We start from the raw sequence: 21,788 nt of genomic DNA, 5'->3' as shown, positions 1-21,788 counted from the left end.
TATGTGTTGTTCCCACTCGTGACTTTGACAACACGACAACGTGGTCAAAGGTAAATCCTGAGAGATTAGAGACTTGTTTTCTGGCCAAGAAACACAAAACAAACATAATTCAGATCTCAAACACTGGCGAGAGAGTTGTTGGCAGACGTCTTTTTTCTTTTAAACCCATCTTCAAGAAGAAAGAAAAACCTCATATCAGTGAAAACCTTGTTTTTATTGAAGCGCTCGTAAACGCTCGGATCGGACGGCTGCAGTCGGAAGATAAATGGCGGAGAAGAGAGAAAGGAAATCGATTCCGCGGCTTCCTGTTTACAGACTGGACTCTCGGTCCGGATCGCCGGGATCGATGCCGTCGGGTAAACTGGGAGTCAAGTCGACGTGATGCACACTCCCAGTTCACGGAAAGCCATTTCCTGTTAACCGGCTCGCTCATTTTTAAAAGCATGTAATGAATCTGCTATCTTAATTATACTGCTCGGGATTCAAATGATGGGGTTCTCCGTGACCTTTTTCATCTTTTATTATATGATGATGATGATGATGATGACGAGAAAGGAGGAGGATCGTCATATTTGAATTAATGCTCCAAGATATCAGACAGACAGGTGGATATTTTGCCTGAGAAGAAACAGGAGGTCAAAATCTACTCTGTGTCTTTTTCTCTGCAGACGTTGTCGGCGACTCCTCTGGTTGTATAGAAGTCTATGCTTCGTGTGTTAAAGCTGCATTCTCTCTACTGACCACCAGGGGGCGACTCCTCTGGTTGTATAGAAGTCTATGCTTCACGTGTTAAAGCTGCATTCTCTCTCCTGACCACCAGGGGGCGACTCCTCTGGTTGTATAGAAGTCTATGCTTCACGTGTTAAAGCTGCATTCTCTCTCCTGACCACCAGAGGGCGACTCCTCTGGTTGTATAGAAGTCTATGCTTCACGTGTTAAAGCTGCATTCTCTCTCCTGACCACCAGGGGGCGACTCCTCTGGTTGTATAGAAGTCTATGCTTCACGTGTTAAAGCTGCATTCTCTCTCCTGACCACCAGGGGGCGACTCCTCTGGTTGTATAGAAGTCTATGCGTCACGTGTTAAAGCTGCATTCTCTCTCCTGACCACCAGGGGGCGACAACTAAAACTCTGTTATCCATACTGTTGTATATATGTGCACACAGTGAGCAGCGCTGCACTATTAATTACACACAACACACATTCACAGTAATGAACTCGCTGCCCGGGAAGAGACCTAGAAATGTGTCTTCATGCCTCCGCGCAAACAAAATGAAGCCCGTCTGGAGGAGAGGGCAGAGCGGGTAGCGTGGCAGGCCGACGTGTTGCCGTGGCAACGGGGCGACGGTGGGGTGTTGAGGGAGGAGGAGGATGGAGGGGGGGGGGTTCAATATCATGCATCTGGCTGCTGATGAAGAAGAAGATGTTGTCATTGTCTGCAGAAATAAACTGTATGATTATCGAGTTCCTCTTTGAACAAAAAAGATGAAGCACGAGCTTCAGAAGACGTTTCTTTTCACAAGAACGTTTTATCTGGTGAACAATGATGGAGTGACTGAATAGAGAGAGAGAGAGAGAGGGAGAGAGAGAGAGAGGGGGGGGAAGAGATAAGGGGGAAGGGGAGGATGATGATGTTGTTAGAGAGAGAGGGGGGGAGGGTAAAGAAAACAAAAGTAAAAGGGGTGGAGAGGACCAGAGGGGCCAGAGGAGGAGGAGGAGAGAGGAGAAAGGGAGAAGGAGGAGGATGAGAAAGGGAGAAGGAGGAGGAGGAGGAGAGAGGATAAGAAAGGGAGAAGGGGGAGGAGAGAGGAAGAGGAGAAAGGGAGAAGGAGGAGGACGAGGAGAGAGGATAAGAAAGGGAGAAGGGGGAGGAGGAGGAGAGAGGAAGAGGAGAAAGGGAGGACGAGGAGCAGGAGGAGGAAGAGGAGGAGGATGAGAAAGGGAGGAGGAGAGAGGAAGAGGAGGAGGAAGAGGATGAGAAAGGGAGAAGGGGGAGGAGGAGGAGAGAGGAAGAGGAGAAAGGGAGAAGGAGGAGGACGAGGAGAGAGGATAAGAAAGGGAGAAGGGGGAGGAGAGAGGAAGAGGAGAAAGGGAGGACGAGGAGCAGGAGGAGGAAGAGGAGGAGGAGGAGAAAGGGAGGAGGAGGAGGAGAGAGGGAGAGGAGAAAGGGAGGAGAGGAAGAGGAACCACTTTCTATGACATGGATTCTCCTTTTAATCAATGTTCAGTCGATTGAACCGCGATGGGAAAGTCCAGTTTCCTCTTATATTTTTTACATTTTTTTACTCTCCTATCTCACACTTTGATGGCGAAGTGGAATCGGAGGATTTAACACTAAATATAGCAGGAAAGGTGTTAATTAAAGCACGATGTTTCTCGCTCTTTGACATGTAAAGTGTGACATCACCGACGTGGTTCCTCCTAAAAACTAAGGATCCGATTCGTCGAGTCGTTCTAACACACAGTTTACTCGTTGACGTCATTGCTGCGTAAATAAAGCAATGACGAGGGAGGGCATGCAACAACAATAAGACAATAAGAAGAAGCTCCTTGTTTCCATGTCTCTTCAGAACCAAACCCCCCAAAAAACGAAAAAGGAAAAAAGGAAGAGCACTGGTTTTGGAGGTGGGAAGTTCTAGAAGAGACCCAGTCTCATTATGTGTTCTAGAAGAGATCCAGTCCTATATGTTCTAGAAGAGACCCAGTCCTATATGTTCTAGAAGAGATCCAGTCCTATATGTTCTAGAAGAGATCCAGTCCCATGTTATGTTCTAGAAGAGACCCAGTCCTATATGTTCTAGAAGAGATCCAGTCCCATGTTATGTTCTAGAAGAGACCCAGTCCTATATGTTCTAGAAGAGACCCAGTCCTATATGTTCTAGAAGAGATCCAGTCCCATGTTATGTTCTAGAAGAGACCCAGTCCTATATGTTCTAGAAGAGATCCAGTCCCATGTTATGTTCTAGAAGAGACCCAGTCCTATATGTTCTAGAAGAGACCCAGTCCCATTATATGTTCTAGAAGAGACCCAGTCCCATTATATGTTCTAGAAGAGATCCAGTCCTATATGTTCTAGAAAAGATCCAGTCCCATTATATGTTCTAGAAGAAATCCAGTCATATATGTTCTAGAAAAGATCCAGTCCCATTATATGTTCTAGAAGAAATCCAGTCATATATGTTCTAGAAAAGATCCACTCCTATATGTTCTAGAAGAGACCCAGTCCCATGATATGTTCTAGAATAAATCCAGTCCTATATGTTCTAGAAGAGACCCAGTCCCATGATATGTTCTAGAATAAATCCAGTCCTATATGTTCTAGAAGAGACCCAGTCCCATTATATGTTCTAGAAGAGACCCAGTCCCATTATATGTTCTAGAAGAGACCCAGTCCCATTATATGTTATAGAAGAGATCCAGTCCCATTATATGTTCTAGAAGAGATCCAGTCCCATGATATGTTCTAGAAGAGACCCAGTCCCATTATATGTTCTAGAAGAGATCCAGTCCTATATGTTCTAGAAGAGACCCAGTCCCATTATATGTTCTAGAAGAGACCCAGTCCTATATGTTCTAGAAGAGACACAGTCCCATGATATGTTCTAGAAGAAATCCAGTCCTATATGTTCTAGAAGAGACCCAGTCCCATTATATGTTCTAGAAGAGATCCAGTCCTATATGTTCTAGAAGAGACCCAGTCCCATTATATGTTCTAGAAGAGACCCAGTCCCATTATATGTTCTAGAAGAGATCCAGTCCCATGATATGTTCTAGAAGAGATCCAGTCCCATGTTATGTTCTAGAAGAGACCCAGTCCTATATGTTCTAGAAGAGACCCAGTCCCATTATATGTTCTAGAAGAGATCCAGTCCTATATGTTCTAGAAGAGATCCACTCCTATATGTTCTAGAATAGATCCAGTCCCATTATATGTTCTAGAAGAAATCCAGTCATATATGTTCTAGAAAAGATCCACTCCTATATGTTCTAGAAGAGACCCAGTCCCATGATATGTTCTAGAAGAGACCCAGTCCCATGATATGTTCTAGAATAAATCCAGTCCTATATGTTCTAGAAGAGACCCAGTCCCATTATATGTTCTAGAAGAGATCCAGTCCTATATGTTCTAGAAGAGACCCAGTCCCATTATATGTTCTAGAAGAGACCCAGTCCCATTATATGTTCTAGAAGAGATCCAGTCCTATATGTTCTAGAAGAGACCCAGTCCCATTATATGTTCTAGAAGAGATCCAGTCCCATGCTATGTTCTAGAAGAGATCCAGTCCCATTATATGTTCTAGAAGAGATCCAGTCCTATATGTTCTAGAAGAGATCCAGTCCTATATGTTCTAGAAGAGATCCAGTCCCATTATATGTTCTAGAAGAGATCCAGTCCCATGATATGTTCTAGAAGAGATCCAGTCCCATTATATGTTCTAGAAGAGATCCAGTCCCATGATATGTTCTAGAAGAGATCCAGTCCCATTATATGTTCTAGAAGAGATCCAGTCCCATGATATGTTCTAGAAGAGATCCATTCCCATTATATGTTCTAGGCAGCAGCGAGATGCACCTCAGCTCACTAAAAAGCCATAAAGATCTTCCATGATGCTCCAGAGCTGAGGGTACATCCTGGTCCTCATCATCTGGACCCGGCTCGAGGCCCGGTGGGGTCCCGTGGAGACCAACTGATTATCTCAATTAGCTTGTTATCCTGTTTTTAATGTTTTTAATAAATGTTAAACGTTGTTTTCTTTTGCATTGTGTTTTGATGCTTTTATTGGGTTTCACGTGAAGCACTTTTAAACATGTGTTCTATAAATAAACTTCTTTTGCGTAACTTAAGTTATTTTTTCTCGGTTTCACCCGGGTCGCCCAAGTCCTCCTCTCCTAGAGGCCGACTTTGTTGAGCTTTCCCGCGTCATTTTTTTTCCCCCACGAATGCAACATTAAGAGAAAAAACAGTTTTATGAAGAACATCCCATAATCTAATCCAGCGTCCAGAGCTTTAGAAGCGGGCGACACACGTGAAGCTTCAGCGTCGGGTCCTCCAGAGAGTCATCGCTGAGTGGCAGGCTGCTGGTCTGAGGTCAGCCGGTGAGACGGATCTCCTTAACGAGGCGATGAACACCTGACCTCAGACAGGTCGCCTACAGGTCGCGTGACTGCGCTTGAACAAAAACACTGAAGATAATAAGACTTACTACATGCTTACAAGAAATAATGGTAATATTAAAAAGGAAATTATTACTTTTCATTCATTTTGTTCAGTCAAAAAATGTATTGTCAGATGTTTATGCCGTTCAAAATAAAATAAAAATCTCGTTGTTTGAGCGTTCTGTAAAAAACGGTGAAATTATTTCGACGATTGTTTCCAGAAGAACCCAAAAGAAGGTTTTTTTTTGCAGACCCTGAAACTTTAATCCCTCCGTAACATTTTAATCCTGCAGGATTAAAATGTTTGAATCCCATCTCACGTCTCACCTCCGACTCTTTCATATAATCTCTTGTATGCCGGCATATTAAAGACATATCAAGAGGACCTGAATCCTCTCTAGAGGTTAGAGGTCACGACCCTGAACCATTCACCCAAAGAGGTCAAATTAAAAAATATAGTTTATGCAATTTACCAATATTCCTCCAGCTGATGGCCATGAAATGCACAAGAACACTCCCCAAAGGATAGACCCTCTATCGGCCATGTTGTATACCAACGTTCACGACAAATGGGACTTCTTGAATTGATGTTGTTGACTTGAACAGTTCCAGATAAACAAGTTATCTTTGCTGTTGAACCAGATTCAAGGATATTAAGACATTTGATTTCTTTAATTTTTTTTTTTTAGCTTTTTACTGTTTTTAATGGTTTTATTGAATGTCCTTAATTGTTTTTAAATCTTCTTTTCTTTTGCATTACGTTTTGATGCTTTTAACGGTTTTATGTGAAGCACTTTGAATTGCCTTGTTGTTGAAATGTGCTCTACAAGTACACGTGCCTTGCCTAAAGTAACCAAACAAACAAACAAACAAACAAACAAACACATCGGTGTGATAACCAGCCGCGCAGCATGCCGTGTGCTACACATGTGGATCCCCAGGCTCGTGGCCTACATGCTTCTTCGCGTTTGCTCGACACCAACACCGTCGGGGTTGCCATGGCGATGAGTAAATTGAGCAGCGTCGACGCCGAGCACGAGACGAGAGATGAAGTCCACGCGGGCGGAACTGGAAGGATTTAGATTTTCTTCTCACGTTGTAATAAAAAAAAAAAAAAGGGGGGAGGGGGGATTCAAGAATGTCGTTACATCTAATTTTAGGATGTTGAAGTGTAGCTTTTCAGGGCGACGTGATCCAGAGCGATTAGATCGTTAAGCAGGACTTCAAAGTAACGAGTCTGGATTTGTCAGCGCTATTTATTTGAGCTCAGGTGTGCTTTCCATCCTGATGAAGTAATGCAAGACATACGGATTTAATTTATTGTTAAAACATGGTAGTGTTATTGTCCTATTTTCAGCTTTTGGCAGATTACTGTTGTATTATTACTTTGCCCAGTAATGAGAAGTGTAATGGAGTTATTCCGTTACTTTATTATCCATTATTATAATGCCAGTAACGAGTAGCGTAACTCGTTCCTCTGGGTACCAACAGAAGAAGTGTTTTGTTTTTAAAAGAATAAGTCAAACGTAACTTATTGCACTTCATGAGAAGACAGAATCTCGATCTCCTCTCACCGTGTTGACGGATTCGGGATTGAAACACCGGAAAAGAAACTGCGATCTTCTCAAAGTTGACGTTCAGAGGAAATCGGCCATCAAACTACATCAAACCCTCAGGCAGGTGAGTCTGACTCAGCAGCTTCAGACACTTCCTGAGACTGACGTGACTCACAGTGTGTGTGTGTGTGTGTGTGTGTGTGTGTGTGTGTGAGCTCTACTATTCCCACGTACTGTAAATGTTTATTTATTTATTTGAATAATGTATTTTACAGATTGCACGTCGTCGTTCCCGAAAGGAAAACACCCGGCAGCGAATGTGATGTTCGTAATTAATTTTCTAATTCACGTTAAAATATAAACATTACTTACTTCTTTTTGGGTTGCAACTGCTTTTCAGTTGTTTGTCTCATATTTTAAATCTGTGCGTTTGATTTTTAGCTTTAATGTCAAATGACGAGACGTCTATTTATTTCATTTAGATTTCCAACCAATAGCATGAAAGGATTGAAGCCAGCGCCGCCCCTCTCTCTCTCTATGAAGACCTTCTGGGCCCCGAAGCCCTTTGGATCCCACTGAAGACGTACAATCTTTGAAAAACAAAAACAAAATATTCCTCCACTGTAGTTTTTTGCAAACGTTCCTCAAACAAGAGAAAATAATGCATTTCATAAAAGCCTATTTTCAGCTATTTTAATCCATATTTGGGGCACCGGGGAAAATAAATCTAATTGCAACGTTTAAGTGTGTTTTCCCGTTATACGTTTTATTCTATTGCCACGTCCTTGATGATTTTTTTGGAACCTGTTTGCCTCATTTCATTTGCCATTATGGAATTAAACCGGATTACGCTTCTTCCTTCCGTTTTCTTCTGCATCGGAAGAGAAGAAGCAGTTGGGGATGACTCAGGGCTCAGCTAATAGCCCACATTAATAATTCAGGCTCTAATCTGTGTCTGGAGAGCCGTCAGAAGTGTGTTATGTGGACGCTTCACGCTGATGCGTTCGCTTTGCGTCCGCAGTTTGTTCCTTCTGTATGCAAAAAAAAAGGTGGACTATTTTCACCCCCCAACATACCACCTTAACCGCTGACACTGAGGATAATTAATGTTTACAGAGAGCGGAGGCGGAGGGGAGAAGTATCCTGATTATGCATTTACAGGACAAACAAGAAGAAAGTATATTGCTCACCCTGATTTACATTAAGTTATGTTATCGCAATTTATTATGATTTTACTGTTAAATTTAGAGGTCAAATTTATAATAAAGAAAATGTATTAAACTATTATATTTCTGCTAATCATGAACTGTAAATAAGAAGTGGACGTAGTCATCGTTACGTCGCCCGTTGGTCAGAGGACGGATGTCCTGAAGACTTTGCCATAGTCATCTTGGCTTTATAGCAACCTGTCAATCACAGTAAGCTCCGCCCTGAAGCACATCCTGTTTTGTGGTCTGTTTTACAATACGTGACCATAATTTACTAAATGAACATCACGCTGTATTGAAGAAGACTTGAAACTAGAGATTGAGACCAAAAGCTCATGTTTACAATGTTTACTGAGGGAATACATCAAGAGAAGTAGAGTCATTTATATAGACTTCTATACAACCAGAGGAGTCGCCCCCTGGTGGTCAGTAGAGAGAATGCAGCTTTAACACATGAAGCATAGACTTCTATACAACCAGAGGAGTCGCCCCCTGGTGGAGAGTAGAGAGAATGCAGCTTTAACACATGAAGCATAGACTTCTATACAACCAGAGGAGTCGCCCCCTGGTGGTCAGTAGAGAGAATGCAGCTTTAACACATGAAGCATAGACTTCTATACAACCAGAGGAGTCGCCCCCTGGTGGAGAGTAGAGAGAATGCAGCTTTAACACATGAAGCATAGACTTCTATACAACCAGAGGAGTCGCCCCCTGGTGGTCAGTAGAGAGAATGCAGCTTTAACACATGAAGCATAGACTTCTATACAACCAGAGGAGTCGCCCCCTGGTGGAGAGTAGAGAGAATGCAGCTTTAACACATGAAGCATAGACTTCTATACAACCAGAGGAGTCGCCCCCTGGTGGTCAGGAGAGAGAATGCAGCTTTAACACATGAAGCATAGACTTCTATACAACCAGAGGAGTCGCCCCCTGGTGGTCAGTAGAGAGAATGCAGCTTTAACACATGAAGCATAGACTTCTATACAACCAGAGGAGTCGCCCCCTGGTGGTCAGTAGAGAGAATGCAGCTTTAGCACATGAAGCATAGACTTCTATACAACCAGAGGAATCGCCCTCTGGTGGTCTCTATTCGCTAACGTTGCGTCGGGCTTGTAATCCACTGGAGGAAACCCTGACGGAGTCCACCAGGCAGACACACAGCTGAAAACCTTTTAGCTAAATTAATTGATGAGGTGGAGGCTAACTGGGGAAGAGGCTGCATGTTTCCAGGACAATGCCTGTTTTGCTCAAACACTGCAGCTAGTGATGAATAATGGATTCAACCAGTTTGTGCATCCTTTATCGTGGCAGCTGGGCGGCTCGTTAGCACTTTAACAACAGCACCCCTGCATGCACAGCACTAATGTCAAAATCAGCATGTATTACATACGGAATAAGGCAAAAGTTGACTGCATAATGTAATGGCTGTAGAATAATGAACCTACCAGCATTTAGATTGATTCCTAATAAGCTTCACTTTCACGATGCCATTCGGTCCGATCTCTCGGGAAAATGAAGGCTCCATTTACGACGCAAAAGAAAGTGTGTCAACCATTAACCGTCTGTTGCTTACCAAACTAGTTGTTCATTTACTGCCCCCAGGAGAGGGTGGAACTAAATGTGAAAGCAGCTCCAGCACCAGCGGCAAAAGATGCTGAAAGTCATCAGATGACATCACACAATCGTCTGCATATTGGCGAAAGTTCGCCATCGCTCACGTGGTCTTACGCAACACTTGAAACAATTCCCCTTTAGATTACACGTTGACTAATGGAGCCCGGCAGCACATTGGCAGATGATTCACAAGGATGTTGAAAAAGCAATAACACACACACACACACATACACACAAACACACACACACACACATGCTCAAACCAGGCGAGGTATTTCCTCCCAGGTTTCTCTCCTGTAACTCATTTCAATAACGACGTGAGGACTAATGCGTTTTCATGCCGTGAAAGATTCCCCAACGGACATTTAGAAATCCAACGAGTCCTCTACGTGCCACACGGGAGAAAAGATGGACTCTCACTAGAGAACGTGAGAGCTGAAGAGAACCAAGCGGACAAACCACTAGAACCGTATGAAGAGCAAACACCCTTTGAATGCGTTTGTAAACTACATGCCATCATTCACCCGTTCACTCGCACACTCGGATTGGCACAGCCTCCGGGAGCAGTTTTGGGGTTAGGAGTGACACATCGACATTGACTGGAGGAGCCGGGGATCGGAAACTGGTTTTAGGATTAGAAGACAATCCACTGGGATCTCTGAGCCCCATCTGGACGTGTGTGGTCCAACTCACAGGACTTTCACCCAGGTGACTTCTGTCCGTGAAGACAGGAGACTCGTTGGTGTTGTAAAACTACTTTTCAGTTCATGATAACAACAACAACAACACCCTCGATGTCTTGGGATGCAAACCCCAGTCTCCAGTATCAAAGTCTGTCACTTCTCACACCCAACCACTAAACCAACAACAACAACAACAACACCAACAAAGCTGGAGTCAGCTGAGCGCCTTCCTACCTGCAGTCCCTCGATGGCCAGCCGCAGCATACTGGGAGTCAGCTTGGACGCCTGCTTGAAGGTGAAGTTACTCCAGTCTATGATGAGGATGAAACCGTTGACCTGCAGCTCCGGATCTTCTATCATCGACTCCAACGACAGCAGGATCGCCCGCAGAATGTCCACGAATGTGTATCTGAAGGAAAACAACACAAGGTTTCTATTGGCCAGAGGAGTGGAGAGAATACCGAGGCTCTTAAAGGGACCAAAAACAACCACAGCACAGGTAGAAGCTACAAACTCAGGGCAACGTAATGCGTTATAATTCGTGTTTAAACCCACGTTATCAATTTGCATGTAATCCTCATAATTTACACAGTGAGGAGGTTGGGGACTTGCACCCAGGAGACAGCTGTTTGTGTTCTGTGTGGAACCAAAAGTCAACTTTTGTATTTAAAAGAATACTCTATTCACCAGATCGGTTCATTGTGGTGTTTCTCATCAGATATACGAGACTCAGGCCGGTCGTCTGGATAATCCGATGTTTCTGATTTGAATTACGAGGTGGCAAAAAGGGTTAAAGTGTCTCTGAACTCCGGTTACTCTCACTAACAATGTGTGATCCCGTATTAAATGAAGTCACGCCACGATTTCATGGCCGTGTTTCTACGTTTAACCTCAGCTAACTCCGACCTGAGAAGTGTCAATCAGAGAGGAGAGAATCAGCAGAGGACTATTTACTGCTGCTGCTCCTCCTGCAGGAGGCCGACACAGCGTTGTGGTTTCATGAGACTGAACTGGTGGTTTTGTTGTCTAACTAAACCTAACTGGTGGTTTTGTTGTCTAACTAAACCTAACTGGTGGTTTTGTTGTCTAACTAAACCTAACTGTTGGTGGTTTTGTTGCATAACTAAACCTAACTGTTGGTGGTTTTGTTGTCTAACTAAACCTAACTGTTGGTTTTGTTGTCTAACTAAACCTAACTGTTGGTTTTGTTGCATAACTAAACCTAACTGGTGGTTTTGTTGTCTAACTAAACCTAACTGTTGGTGGTTTTGTTGTCTAACTAAACCTAACTGGTGGTTTTGTTGCATAACTAAACCTAACTGTTGGTGGTTTTGTTGTCTAACTAAACCTAACTGTTGGTGGTTTTGATGGATAACTAAACCTAACTGGTGGTTTTGTTGTCTAACTAAACCTAACTGTTGGTGGTTTTGTTGTCTAACTAAACCTAACTGTTGGTTTTGTTGTCTAACTAAACCTAACTGGTGGTTTTGTTGCATAACTAAACCTAACTGGTGGTTTGGTGGTTTTGTTGTCTAACTAAAACTAACTGTTGGTGGTTTTGTTGTCTAACTAAACCTAACTGTTGGTAGTTTTGATGTCTAACTAAACCTAACTGGTGGTTTTGTTGTCTAACTAAAACTAACTGTTGGTGGTTTTGTTGTCTAACTAAACCTAACTGTTGGTTTTGTTGCATAACTAACCTAACTGTTGGTGGTTTTGTTGTCTAACTAAACCTAACTGTTGGTGGTTTTGATGGATAACTAAACCTAACTGGTGGTTTTGTTGTCTAACTAAACCTAACTGTTGGTGGTTTTGTTGTCTAACTAAACCTAACTGGTGGTTTTGTTGCATAACTAAACCTAACTGGTGGTTTTGTTGCATAACTAAACCTAACTGGTGGTTTGGTGGTTTTGTTGTCTAACTAAACCTAACTGTTGGTGGTTTTGTTGTCTAACTAAACCTAACTGTTGGTGGTTTTGTTGTCTAACTAAACCTAACTGGTGGTGGTTTTGTTGTCTAACTAAACCTAACTGTTGGTGGTTTTGTTGCCTAACTAAACCTAACTGTTGGTGGTTTTGTTGTCTAACTAAACCTAACTGTTGGTGGTTTTGTTGTCTAACTAAAACTAACTGTTGGTGGTTTTGTTGTCTAACTAAACCTAACTGTTGGTTTTGTTGTCTAACTAAACCTAACTGGTGGTTTTGTTGCATAACTAAACCTAACTGGTGGTTTGGTGGTTTTGTTGTCTAACTAAACCTAACTGTTGGTGGTTTTGTTGTCTAACTAAACCTAACTGTTGGTGGTTTTGTTGTCTAACTAAACCTAACTGGTGGTGGTTTTGTTGTCTAACTAAACCTAACTGTTGGTGGTTTTGTTGCCTAACTAAACCTAACTGTTGGTGGTTTTGTTGTCTAACTAAACCTAACTGTTGGTGGTTTTGTTGTCTAACTAAAACTAACTGTTGGTGGTTTTGTTGTCTAACTAAACCTAACTGTTGGTTTTGTTGTCTAACTAAACCTAACTGGTGGTTTTGTTGCATAACTAAACCTAACTGGTGGTTTGGTGGTTTTGTTGTCTAACTAAACCTAACTGTTGGTGGTTTTGTTGTCTAACTAAACCTAACTGTTGGTGGTTTTGTTGTCTAACTAAACCTAACTGGTGGTGGTTTTGTTGTCTAACTAAACCTAACTGTTGGTGGTTTTGTTGCCTAACTAAACCTAACTGTTGGTGGTTTTGTTGTCTAACTAAACCTAACTGTTGGTGGTTTTGTTGTCTAACTAAAACTAACTGTTGGTGGTTTTGTTGTCTAACTAAACCTAACTGTTGGTTTTGTTGTCTAACTAAACCTAACTGGTGGTTTTGTTGCATAACTAAACCTAACTGGTGGTTTGGTGGTTTTGTTGTCTAACTAAACCTAACTGTTGGTGGTTTTGTTGTCTAACTAAACCTAACTGTTGGTGGTTTTGTTGTCTAACTAAACCTAACTGGTGGTGGTTTTGTTGTCTAACTAAACCTAACTGTTGGTGGTTTTGTTGCCTAACTAAACCTAACTGTTGGTGGTTTTGTTGTCTAACTAAACCTAACTGTTGGTGGTTTTGTTGTCTAACTAAAACTAACTGTTGGTGGTTTTGTTGTCTAACTAAACCTAACTGTTGGTTTTGTTGTCTAACTAAACCTAACTGGTGGTTTTGTTGCATAACTAAACCTAACTGGTGGTTTGGTGGTTTTGTTGTCTAACTAAACCTAACTGTTGGTGGTTTTGTTGTCTAACTAAACCTAACTGTTGGTGGTTTTGTTGTCTAACTAAACCTAACTGGTGGTGGTTTTGTTGTCTAACTAAACCTAACTGTTGGTGGTTTTGTTGCCTAACTAAACCTAACTGTTGGTGGTTTTGTTGTCTAACTAAACCTAACTGTTGGTGGTTTTGTTGTCTAACTAAAACTAACTGTTGGTGGTTTTGTTGTCTAACTAAACCTAACTGGTGGTGGTTTTGTTGTCTAACTAAACCTAACTGTTGGTGGTTTTGATGCATAACTAAACCTAACTGTTGGTGGTTTTGATGCATAACTAAACCTAACTGTTGGTGGTTTTGTTGTCTAACTAAACCTAACTGGTGGTTTTGTTGCCTAACTAAACCTAATTGTTGGTGGTTTTGTTGTCTAACTAAACCTAACTGGTGGTTTTGTTGCCTAAACCTAATTCTACGTAGTTATTTTAAGGCCAACCATGATGATTCAAGACCTAACTGAGTGTTTTTTGTTGCCTTGACCCAACATTTATACATAAAAGTTCTGCCGAGGGACAAGAAAGAGTCAGCCAGGCCCTAAAACCTTGTGGTAAAACTGAAATTGGAGGCTGGTGTAGCAGCAGATTACTGCTCGGCTGTTTATTGTTGGTGTCAATTTATGTATTTTTCCACAACCGATGAGAGAAGAAAGTTGTTTTCCTGATGGGGGATCATGTTGTGGTGCTGAACGGACGGCTCCATGAACCAGACTCTTAATTATTGTGGATTGTAACACACAGATTCTCTTCTGTCCTTTGTGTCCCATCAGATACCTTCACGGCCCCATCACCACCAGCGCTCTGCCTCTTCATTACCTGCTCTGGTCCCAGTTGGCTGCGAACAGGACCAGTATCTTCCTGCCGTATCTGTCCAGATTGGACAGCACGCCGGGGAAGCCGTCCTTCAGGGCCTGCTTGATTCCCGGGTCCGTCGCTTTCAGGTTCTTGAACATGTCCAGGTTCTGCTGCCGGTACTCAAAATACTGAGCCAGCAGCCGAAACGCCTCGAAGTGGTTGAACTTCCTCGCTCGGAGGAACCTGAGGATGAACGCGTCGTCTGTCCTGAGGAAACCGATGTCCGGCCGGGTGATGATCATGTCCCGGACCTCCTGGATGTCCTGGTGTAAAGTCTCCGGGTTTTCTTTCAGCTCCACCTTGGCCTTCTCCAGGGTCTCCGGAGAGAGGCCAGCCTGCAGGTGAGTCATCTTCTACAACAGCTGCCCCTCCAGGAGGGGGGGGGGGGGGGGGGGGGGGGCACAGCACAGTGAGCAACCGAATCAATCGTCACCTCCAGCAACAGGGTGGTGGGTTTCTCTTCTACGGCTCAGAAGCTGCCCTCAGATGGAGGCCTGCTGCTCTGTAATCCACCCTGAACTGGCACACGCGCTGCTCCTATGAAGCATCATAAGCTCACGGGCCGTGCGTGCACTTTTACGCACGCAAAAAGAACTAAAACATTTCAAAATCCCGTCGTCGAGAAAGCAACTTTATTGCGTTTTCTCCACCGCGAGAGACCCGAACTCCGGTCCTGTTCCGGGCGTCAGGCGGCGGCGCATCCAACCTGCTGATGCCGGCGGCCTGAGCTCACGCAGCCGCTTCCCTCCGCTCTTCCTCTCGCTGTCGGGGACACGATGGCGACGACAGCATCCCCCAAAGCAATGCGACACGAGCCTGCAGCGGCACAGTCGCTATATCATCAGCACCGGCATCCCTCCGCCTTCACGACGCATCTCCATCCGCCGGCCCACGGAATGCCCGCTGCTGCTGCTGCTGCTGCTGCTGGCTGGTGGTGGTGTGGGTGGTGTGGGTGGTGTGGGTGGTGGTGTGGGTGGTGCTCCGTCACCGTCAATCCAGGCAGATTTGGCCGCTGGTTTCCGCGTCTGCATCCCCGTCTTAATCACCGCTGCTGCCCATCAGCATCATCCACAATGTAGACCTTAAAATGTCTCCAAGACCAACAAGAACATAGGAATACAAACGGCATCCAGTAGCACAGGTGTCCCGCGAGGTCTTTGCCACCGCTTTCTGTTTTCTCTTTTCTCTTTTTTTTTATGGAAGGGAGTGGGTTGGACTTGGGTTGGAGGAGAGGAGGGGGGGTGAGGGGGGGATTACCGTCTCCGCTCCTCCTGCTGCTGCTGCCGCTGCCGTCTGTTCGCCGGGGAAGTGACTGACAACAAGAGAGTCTGTGCTCCGGTCGGTGCCTGAGGGGGGGGGGGGGGGGGGGGAGTGTTGGGTGGAAAGGCAACAGATATGAAAAGGGATGCAGAGAGAAAGAAAGAGAGAGAGAGAGAGAGAGAGAGAGGGAGGGCAAGGTGGACAGAAAGATGTAGAATGTAGCTGAAAGGTGATGGATGGAGGGAGGATGGACAAAGGGAGAAGGTGGAGGGATGAAGGTGGGGGTGGAAGCCTGAGGCAAAATTAGGGGCCTCAATTTCACCCTTTTCCCTCAAATATTTGTCCTTAAAGGACAGTGTGTGTGTGTGTGTGTGTGTGTGTGTGTGTGTGTGTGTGTGTGTTTGCAGGTTTTTAGCCTCTAAATCAAAGAATACTTTCATGTTCAACTGTATTTGGATTCCGGGCGTATATTTATTGTTACGAATCCGATATTTCAGCTGCAAGTAAATAAACACACATGAATTAAAGCGTCATGATTAAGGTCCCTTACACTCGAGACCCTTAAAGCTGCACACACACACACAAAGGTATGATCTGTAATGCCTCATGTGCATTTATTTTATTAACACTATAACACACTGTTCACGCTGCAACACTCGACCCCTTTATCATATTTTAGTTTGCTTTAACATTGTTGGTGTTAAAAGATGAACATATAAAGATTGGGCCAATAGATAAAGAAGTATAAGTAAAGAATGTAAAGCAGCAGCTGAGATGTTAAATATGAGTTTCTTAGATAATGAATGTGTTGAATTTCTGTTGCACAATCTTTTATGAAAGATGTCTAAACACAAACTGCCTAATTTATCTTTTTTTCTTCTTCTTCTTTTAGGATATCCTCTTGGGGGTCCATGTCTGTCTCTGGGACCCCCGGGCGGGTGTCTTTTCTTTTTTTTTGGGTGCCTGATATTAAAGTCTTCCTCTGGAGGGATGAAGTGTTGCAGCATTAGAAGGAAAGATGGAGGAACCGTCACCATCAACCCTCATTTACTTACTCACAGGGCTTATTACAGCTGGTCCTGGATGGAGGGCTGGAGGGCTGGAGGGATGGAGGGCTGGAGGGATGGATGGAGGGATGGAGGGATGGATGGAGGGATGGAGGGATGGAGGCGGGTGGGGGTGGCACCTGCTCAGTGGTGACCAGACAGCTGCACTTAAACATGCTGAATTAATGTCTATTGTATCCGCCCACTTATCTGTGGAGTGGCGGGCTGTATAAATAAATACAGAAACATTATATTTTGTTACCCAAAAATGAAAAGTTGTGTCATTATTGTTTCTTAAACAAAATTTCATTCAGGAATACAAAAGAAAAAAAAAAGATTTTGGTTGATTTGTTTTGTTTTGTCTCATTTTTGTGTTTTTCTGACTTTTTCTTTCTCTTTAAATCAGACGAAGAAACATTAAAATAAATATTTATTTGTTCGGCACTTTGAGAAATTAATTGTTTTTAGAAATTTGAAAAAAACTTGAAACATGATAGAGTGGATATTCATCGAGTTAGTTTAGGAGCAACAGGCTTGTTTCTCCTAAAATAATAAATAAGATAATTAGGATAAGACTAGTAGGATAGGATATAAGATAAGATAAAATAAGATAAGATATGTTTAATATGATAAGATAAGACAAGTAAGATAATATAAGACAATTAGAATAAGACTAATAAGATAAGATAAGATAATCTTCATTAGTCCCACAGCAGCAAAGTGGCCAGTGACCAAACAAAAACAAGTATAATAAATGATTAATCAAACAGCAAAGGTCAAATAAATAAGTAAACAAGTCAAAAAAACAACATAAACAACATATTGTTTATCTCTAAATACGTCTAATGAGGTTATGATGCTTTAATATCACACAGTCTGTCTGAGGGGGAAGACCAGGGTTTGTTTAATATGCTGTCTGGTGGGGGAGGGGGCACAACCTTGAATGGGGGGGGGGGGGGGGGGGGGTAGAGGGAAAGTAACGGGGCCTCAGGGGAGGCTGCAGGCAGGAGGGGGGAGGTGTGTGTGTGTGTGGGGGGGGGGGGGGGTCGCAACAACTGCCCTCCGCCCTGATTGGCCAGTGTTGGAGCTAATTGAATGACGTCAGAGCAGCTGACAGCTTCTTTGAGTCTCTGATGGACTCCAGGAGATCACGTGAGGACCAACATGCTGACCCGTCCCACAATGCACTGCTGATTGAAGCCCAGTTACTCAAATATAACATATAATGCACATTTACACCCACTTACCCGTTTATCAACCAAAGCTATTGCAATAAATCACCAGTTCGTTCTGAACCTGTATTGAACCACGTGATCTTCTTCAACGGTGAAGCACCGCGACGCCCTCTGCTGGTGACGTAAGAGCAGGACATGTCAAGGGAGGTAAAACCACATTTAAATGATCTCTTAAATATGATTTCACCGTCAAACTTCCCCAGTTTATTACTGACATTAAGTCACTTTTTTTTTTTTTTAAGCATTATCCAATAGTAACGTGTTGTGAAATTAGGAGAAATCTACAGATGCAAATAGACAAAATGTGTAAAATAATATTTTGTTTGTTTGTTTTCCTGTCGCTTTTCGCCTTAAAGGACATAAATATTTTCCACATTGCACAAAATCATTTAGCTGGAAGGTTATAAAGAACATTAACTCATATAACTCATATGTGAACTGTAATGATCGACTTAAGTGTAAGTGTAATCAGAGAGTTTAAGTTATAAAACAAATGAACATTTTATAATATCAAAAGCACATTTGTATAACCGTATGGAGAAGAATAAAACGACCTGATATGAGAACAATATATCAGGTATTTATAGCAGTTTAAATCATTCCTGCTCATATACAGCTTCATCATCAGCTCTCAAACCATTGAAGGCACCACCACCTGAGGGGCAGCAGGGGGCGCCATTGATTCAGTTATTCACCGTGATTCCATCCTCATGACACGAGAGCCTCTAACGACCTTTTGCATCCATAGACCAACGCTTTAATAAACACAATCACATAAAAAGCTCTTATAAGTGTTTATGAGGCAAAGATTTTGGTTGAAAAATGCTTCTTTTATTGTTTAAATAATTGTTTTGCAATAAAAAACAACAACAACAACAACAACACATTTTAAATAAGGATCATAACTATGCTGATGTTTCATGACATCTGTGCGTCGCTCAGGTTGCGGCTGACCAAGAAAACGTGTTAAAATATATAATTAAACGATTTCAACGGGGAAGATAAATTGATAAGTGAGGACCCCCCCCCCCCCCCCCCCCCCCCGCCCCCCTCCTCTCCCCCCCTTCCCTGTGCACCTCCGCTGAGCCCCAGATGAAGTGGTCTCTCCACTGGGGTTCGGACCACGAGGTCAGCACAGTGTTGATCAGGTGGAATAAAAGGGGTTGTAACCCCCCCAGAGGGATCAAAGACACTGGTCAACAAGCCACGCCCCTCTACCCCTCTCTTCCTGTACCAACCCCTCTGAGGGCCAAGCCACTGACCCTTCAAACGGAGCAGGGGGGGGGGAGGGGGGGGGGGGGGGGAGATTAAGCATTAGCGGTCCGATTAACCTCCTGGATTTATTACTTGATGCGTCTCTTTGTCTGTTCAGGAACAATAGATGGTGGACTTCAGTGAGTTCTCTCATCACTTCCGACACACTTTGATTATTTGATTGTTTAAAAAGATTATCGACGCAACGTTAGCAAATAGAGACCACCAGGGGGCGACTCCTCTGGTTGTATAGAAGTCTATGCGTCATGTGTTAAAGCTGCATTCTCTCTCCTGACCACCAGGGGGCGACTCCTCTGGTTGTATAGAAGTCTATGCTTCATGTGTTAAAGCTGCATTCTCTCTCCTGACCACCAGGGGGCGACTCCTCTGGTTGTATAGAAGTCTATGCTTCATGTGTTAAAGCTGCGACTCCTCTGGTTGTATAGAAGGCTATGCTTCATGTGTTAAAGCTGCATTCTCTCTCCTGACCACCAGGGGGCGACTCCTCTGGTTGTATAGAAGTCTACGCTTCATGTGTTAAAGCTGCATTCTCTCTCCTGACCACCAGGGGGCGACTCCTCTGGTTGTATAGAAGTCTATGCTTCATGTGTTAAAGCTGCATTCTCTCTCCTGACCACCAGGGGGCGACTCCTCTGGTTGTATAGAAGTCTATGCTTCATGTGTTAAAGCTGCATTCTCTCTACTGACCACCAGGGGGTGACTCCTCTGGTTGTATAGAAGTCTATATAAATGACTCTACTTCTCTTGATGTATTCCCTCAGTAAACATTGTAAACATTAGTTTTTGGTCTCAATCTCTAGTTTCAAGTCTTCTTCAATGCAGCGTGATGTTCATTTAGTAAATTATGGTCACGTAGACCACAGACCATAAAGAAGAGGATGCTTTAGGGGCGGGGCTACAAGGTGATGTGCTTAGTCAAACTACTATCTCCAAGATTGAACCCGAGACTTTTTAACGTTTTTACTCTTCATCAGCCGGATGCTAATCATCCTCTCTCACGCAACGACACATCCCATAACGCTCAAGTAGAATTTAGACATTTTGCTGGTTTGGCCGCCATCTTTTGTGCCCATTCATAAATGTCTGCACCTCCACAATAATCAGAGCTTTGTGTTATCGGACAAAAGCTGTTTTACTCCAGTGGGAAACGGACCAACTCCTCGTTTCTGGGTGAAACTTTAATTGGAAGTGGAGACTCGACCGTGGAGCCGCGATGTCAATAGCTGGCCTCCGTCCAACTCACACACACACACACACACACACACACACACACACACACACACACACACACACACAGGAATGCATCAAATCCTCTGGGGACCACGAATATCCTCCCCACGTTTGATAGAAATGGGTCTATTAGCTGTCGAAGGGAGACTCCTCAACCTAATCAATACTAATCAATACTAATTAATACTAATCAATACTAAATGTCTTAGTAATTTTGCTGGAGGTCGAGATGTCTGTCGGTTTGACCCTCGTGGATTATGAGACAATGTAGCTGTTTTGGTCTTTTTGTAGTTAATTATATCAATGTTTTTGTAGTTATGTTTTCATTCTGTGGTTGTTTTGTATCTTTTTGTTGTTGTTTTGCATTTTGTTGTAGTTGTTTTGCATTTGTGTCTTTTTGTCGTTGTTTTGCATCTTGTAGTTGTTTAGCTTTTGTATCTTCTTGTAGTTGTTTTGTGTCTTCTTGTAGTTGTTTTGCATCTTTATGTAGTTGTTTTTCGTCTTCTTGTCGTTGTTTTGTGTCTTCTTGTAGTTGTTTTGTGTCTCTTTGTGGTTGTTTTGCATCTTCTTGTATTTGTTTTGCATCTTCTTGTAGTTGTTTTGCATCTTCTTGTATTTGTTTTGCATCTTCTTGTAGTTGTTTTGCATCTTCTTGTAGTTGTTTTGTGTCTCTTTGTAGTTGTTTTTCGTCTTCTTGTAGTTGTTTTGCATCTTCTTGTAGTTGTTTTGCATCTTTTTGTAGTTGTTTTGTGTCTTCTTGTAGTTGTTTTGTGTCTTCTTGTAGTTGTTTTGTGTCTCTTTGTGGTTGTTTTGCATCTTCTTGTAGTTGTTTTGCATCTTTTTGTAGTTGTTTTGCATCTTCTTGTAGTTGTTTTGCATCTTTTTGTAGTTGTTTTGCATCTTCTTGTAGTTGTTTTGCGTCTTCTTGTAGTTGTTTTGTGTCTCTTTGTGGTTGTTTTGAGTACTTGTGAGTCTCTGTGGAGCACCTTAGTGTCTGGAGTAACCCTTTCATGCTCATGGAGTCACCACAGAGGGTTCATCCACAGCTCCACCAAAGACGGTTCTTCTTTTGAGGAACTTTCTCATGGACCACAATGCTGTCAATGCTGGAAAAAGTAACGCCCTTTTCATTTGGGTGGTGTTATTATATTATTTTGGACAATGTAGGCGAAGTTATAACATGTATATATTATATATTTCATGAGGAGTTTGGTTTCGTTCAAAAGTGAAGTTTTGTATTCACAGAAACACCTTTTTCCTCTTTTTGTCCTTCTTCTTGCTTCAAATACATTTGCCTTTTCTTTGTAGGGGGCCGGGGGGTCGAGGGGGGGGGGGGGGGGAATGCCTGTCCAACTTGACACACCCACCACCAGAGGGTGAAGTAA

General features: G+C 43.1%; 1 protein-coding gene across 1 annotated transcript in view; it reads right to left on the bottom strand.

The window, feature by feature from the left end:
- Positions 1–14,707, bottom strand: part of clvs2 (clavesin 2) — a 20,928-nt gene extending 6,221 nt beyond the window's left edge. The window contains exons 1-2 of the mRNA XM_034528306.1: positions 14,319–14,707; positions 10,452–10,626 (exon numbers count right to left, since the gene is read on the bottom strand). Of these exons, the coding sequence (XP_034384197.1) occupies positions 10,452–10,626; positions 14,319–14,707 (564 nt within the window). The remainder of the gene's footprint in view (positions 1–10,451; positions 10,627–14,318) is intronic.
- Between the last annotated feature and the right edge of the window lie 7,081 nt (positions 14,708–21,788).

The sequence above is a fragment of the Cyclopterus lumpus genome, chromosome 24 (assembly GCF_009769545.1).
Source record: "Cyclopterus lumpus isolate fCycLum1 chromosome 24, fCycLum1.pri, whole genome shotgun sequence".
Taxonomy (NCBI): domain Eukaryota; kingdom Metazoa; phylum Chordata; class Actinopteri; order Perciformes; family Cyclopteridae; genus Cyclopterus; species Cyclopterus lumpus.
Note: the sequence above shows the minus strand (reverse complement) of the source record. Positions and strands in the feature narration are given on the sequence as shown.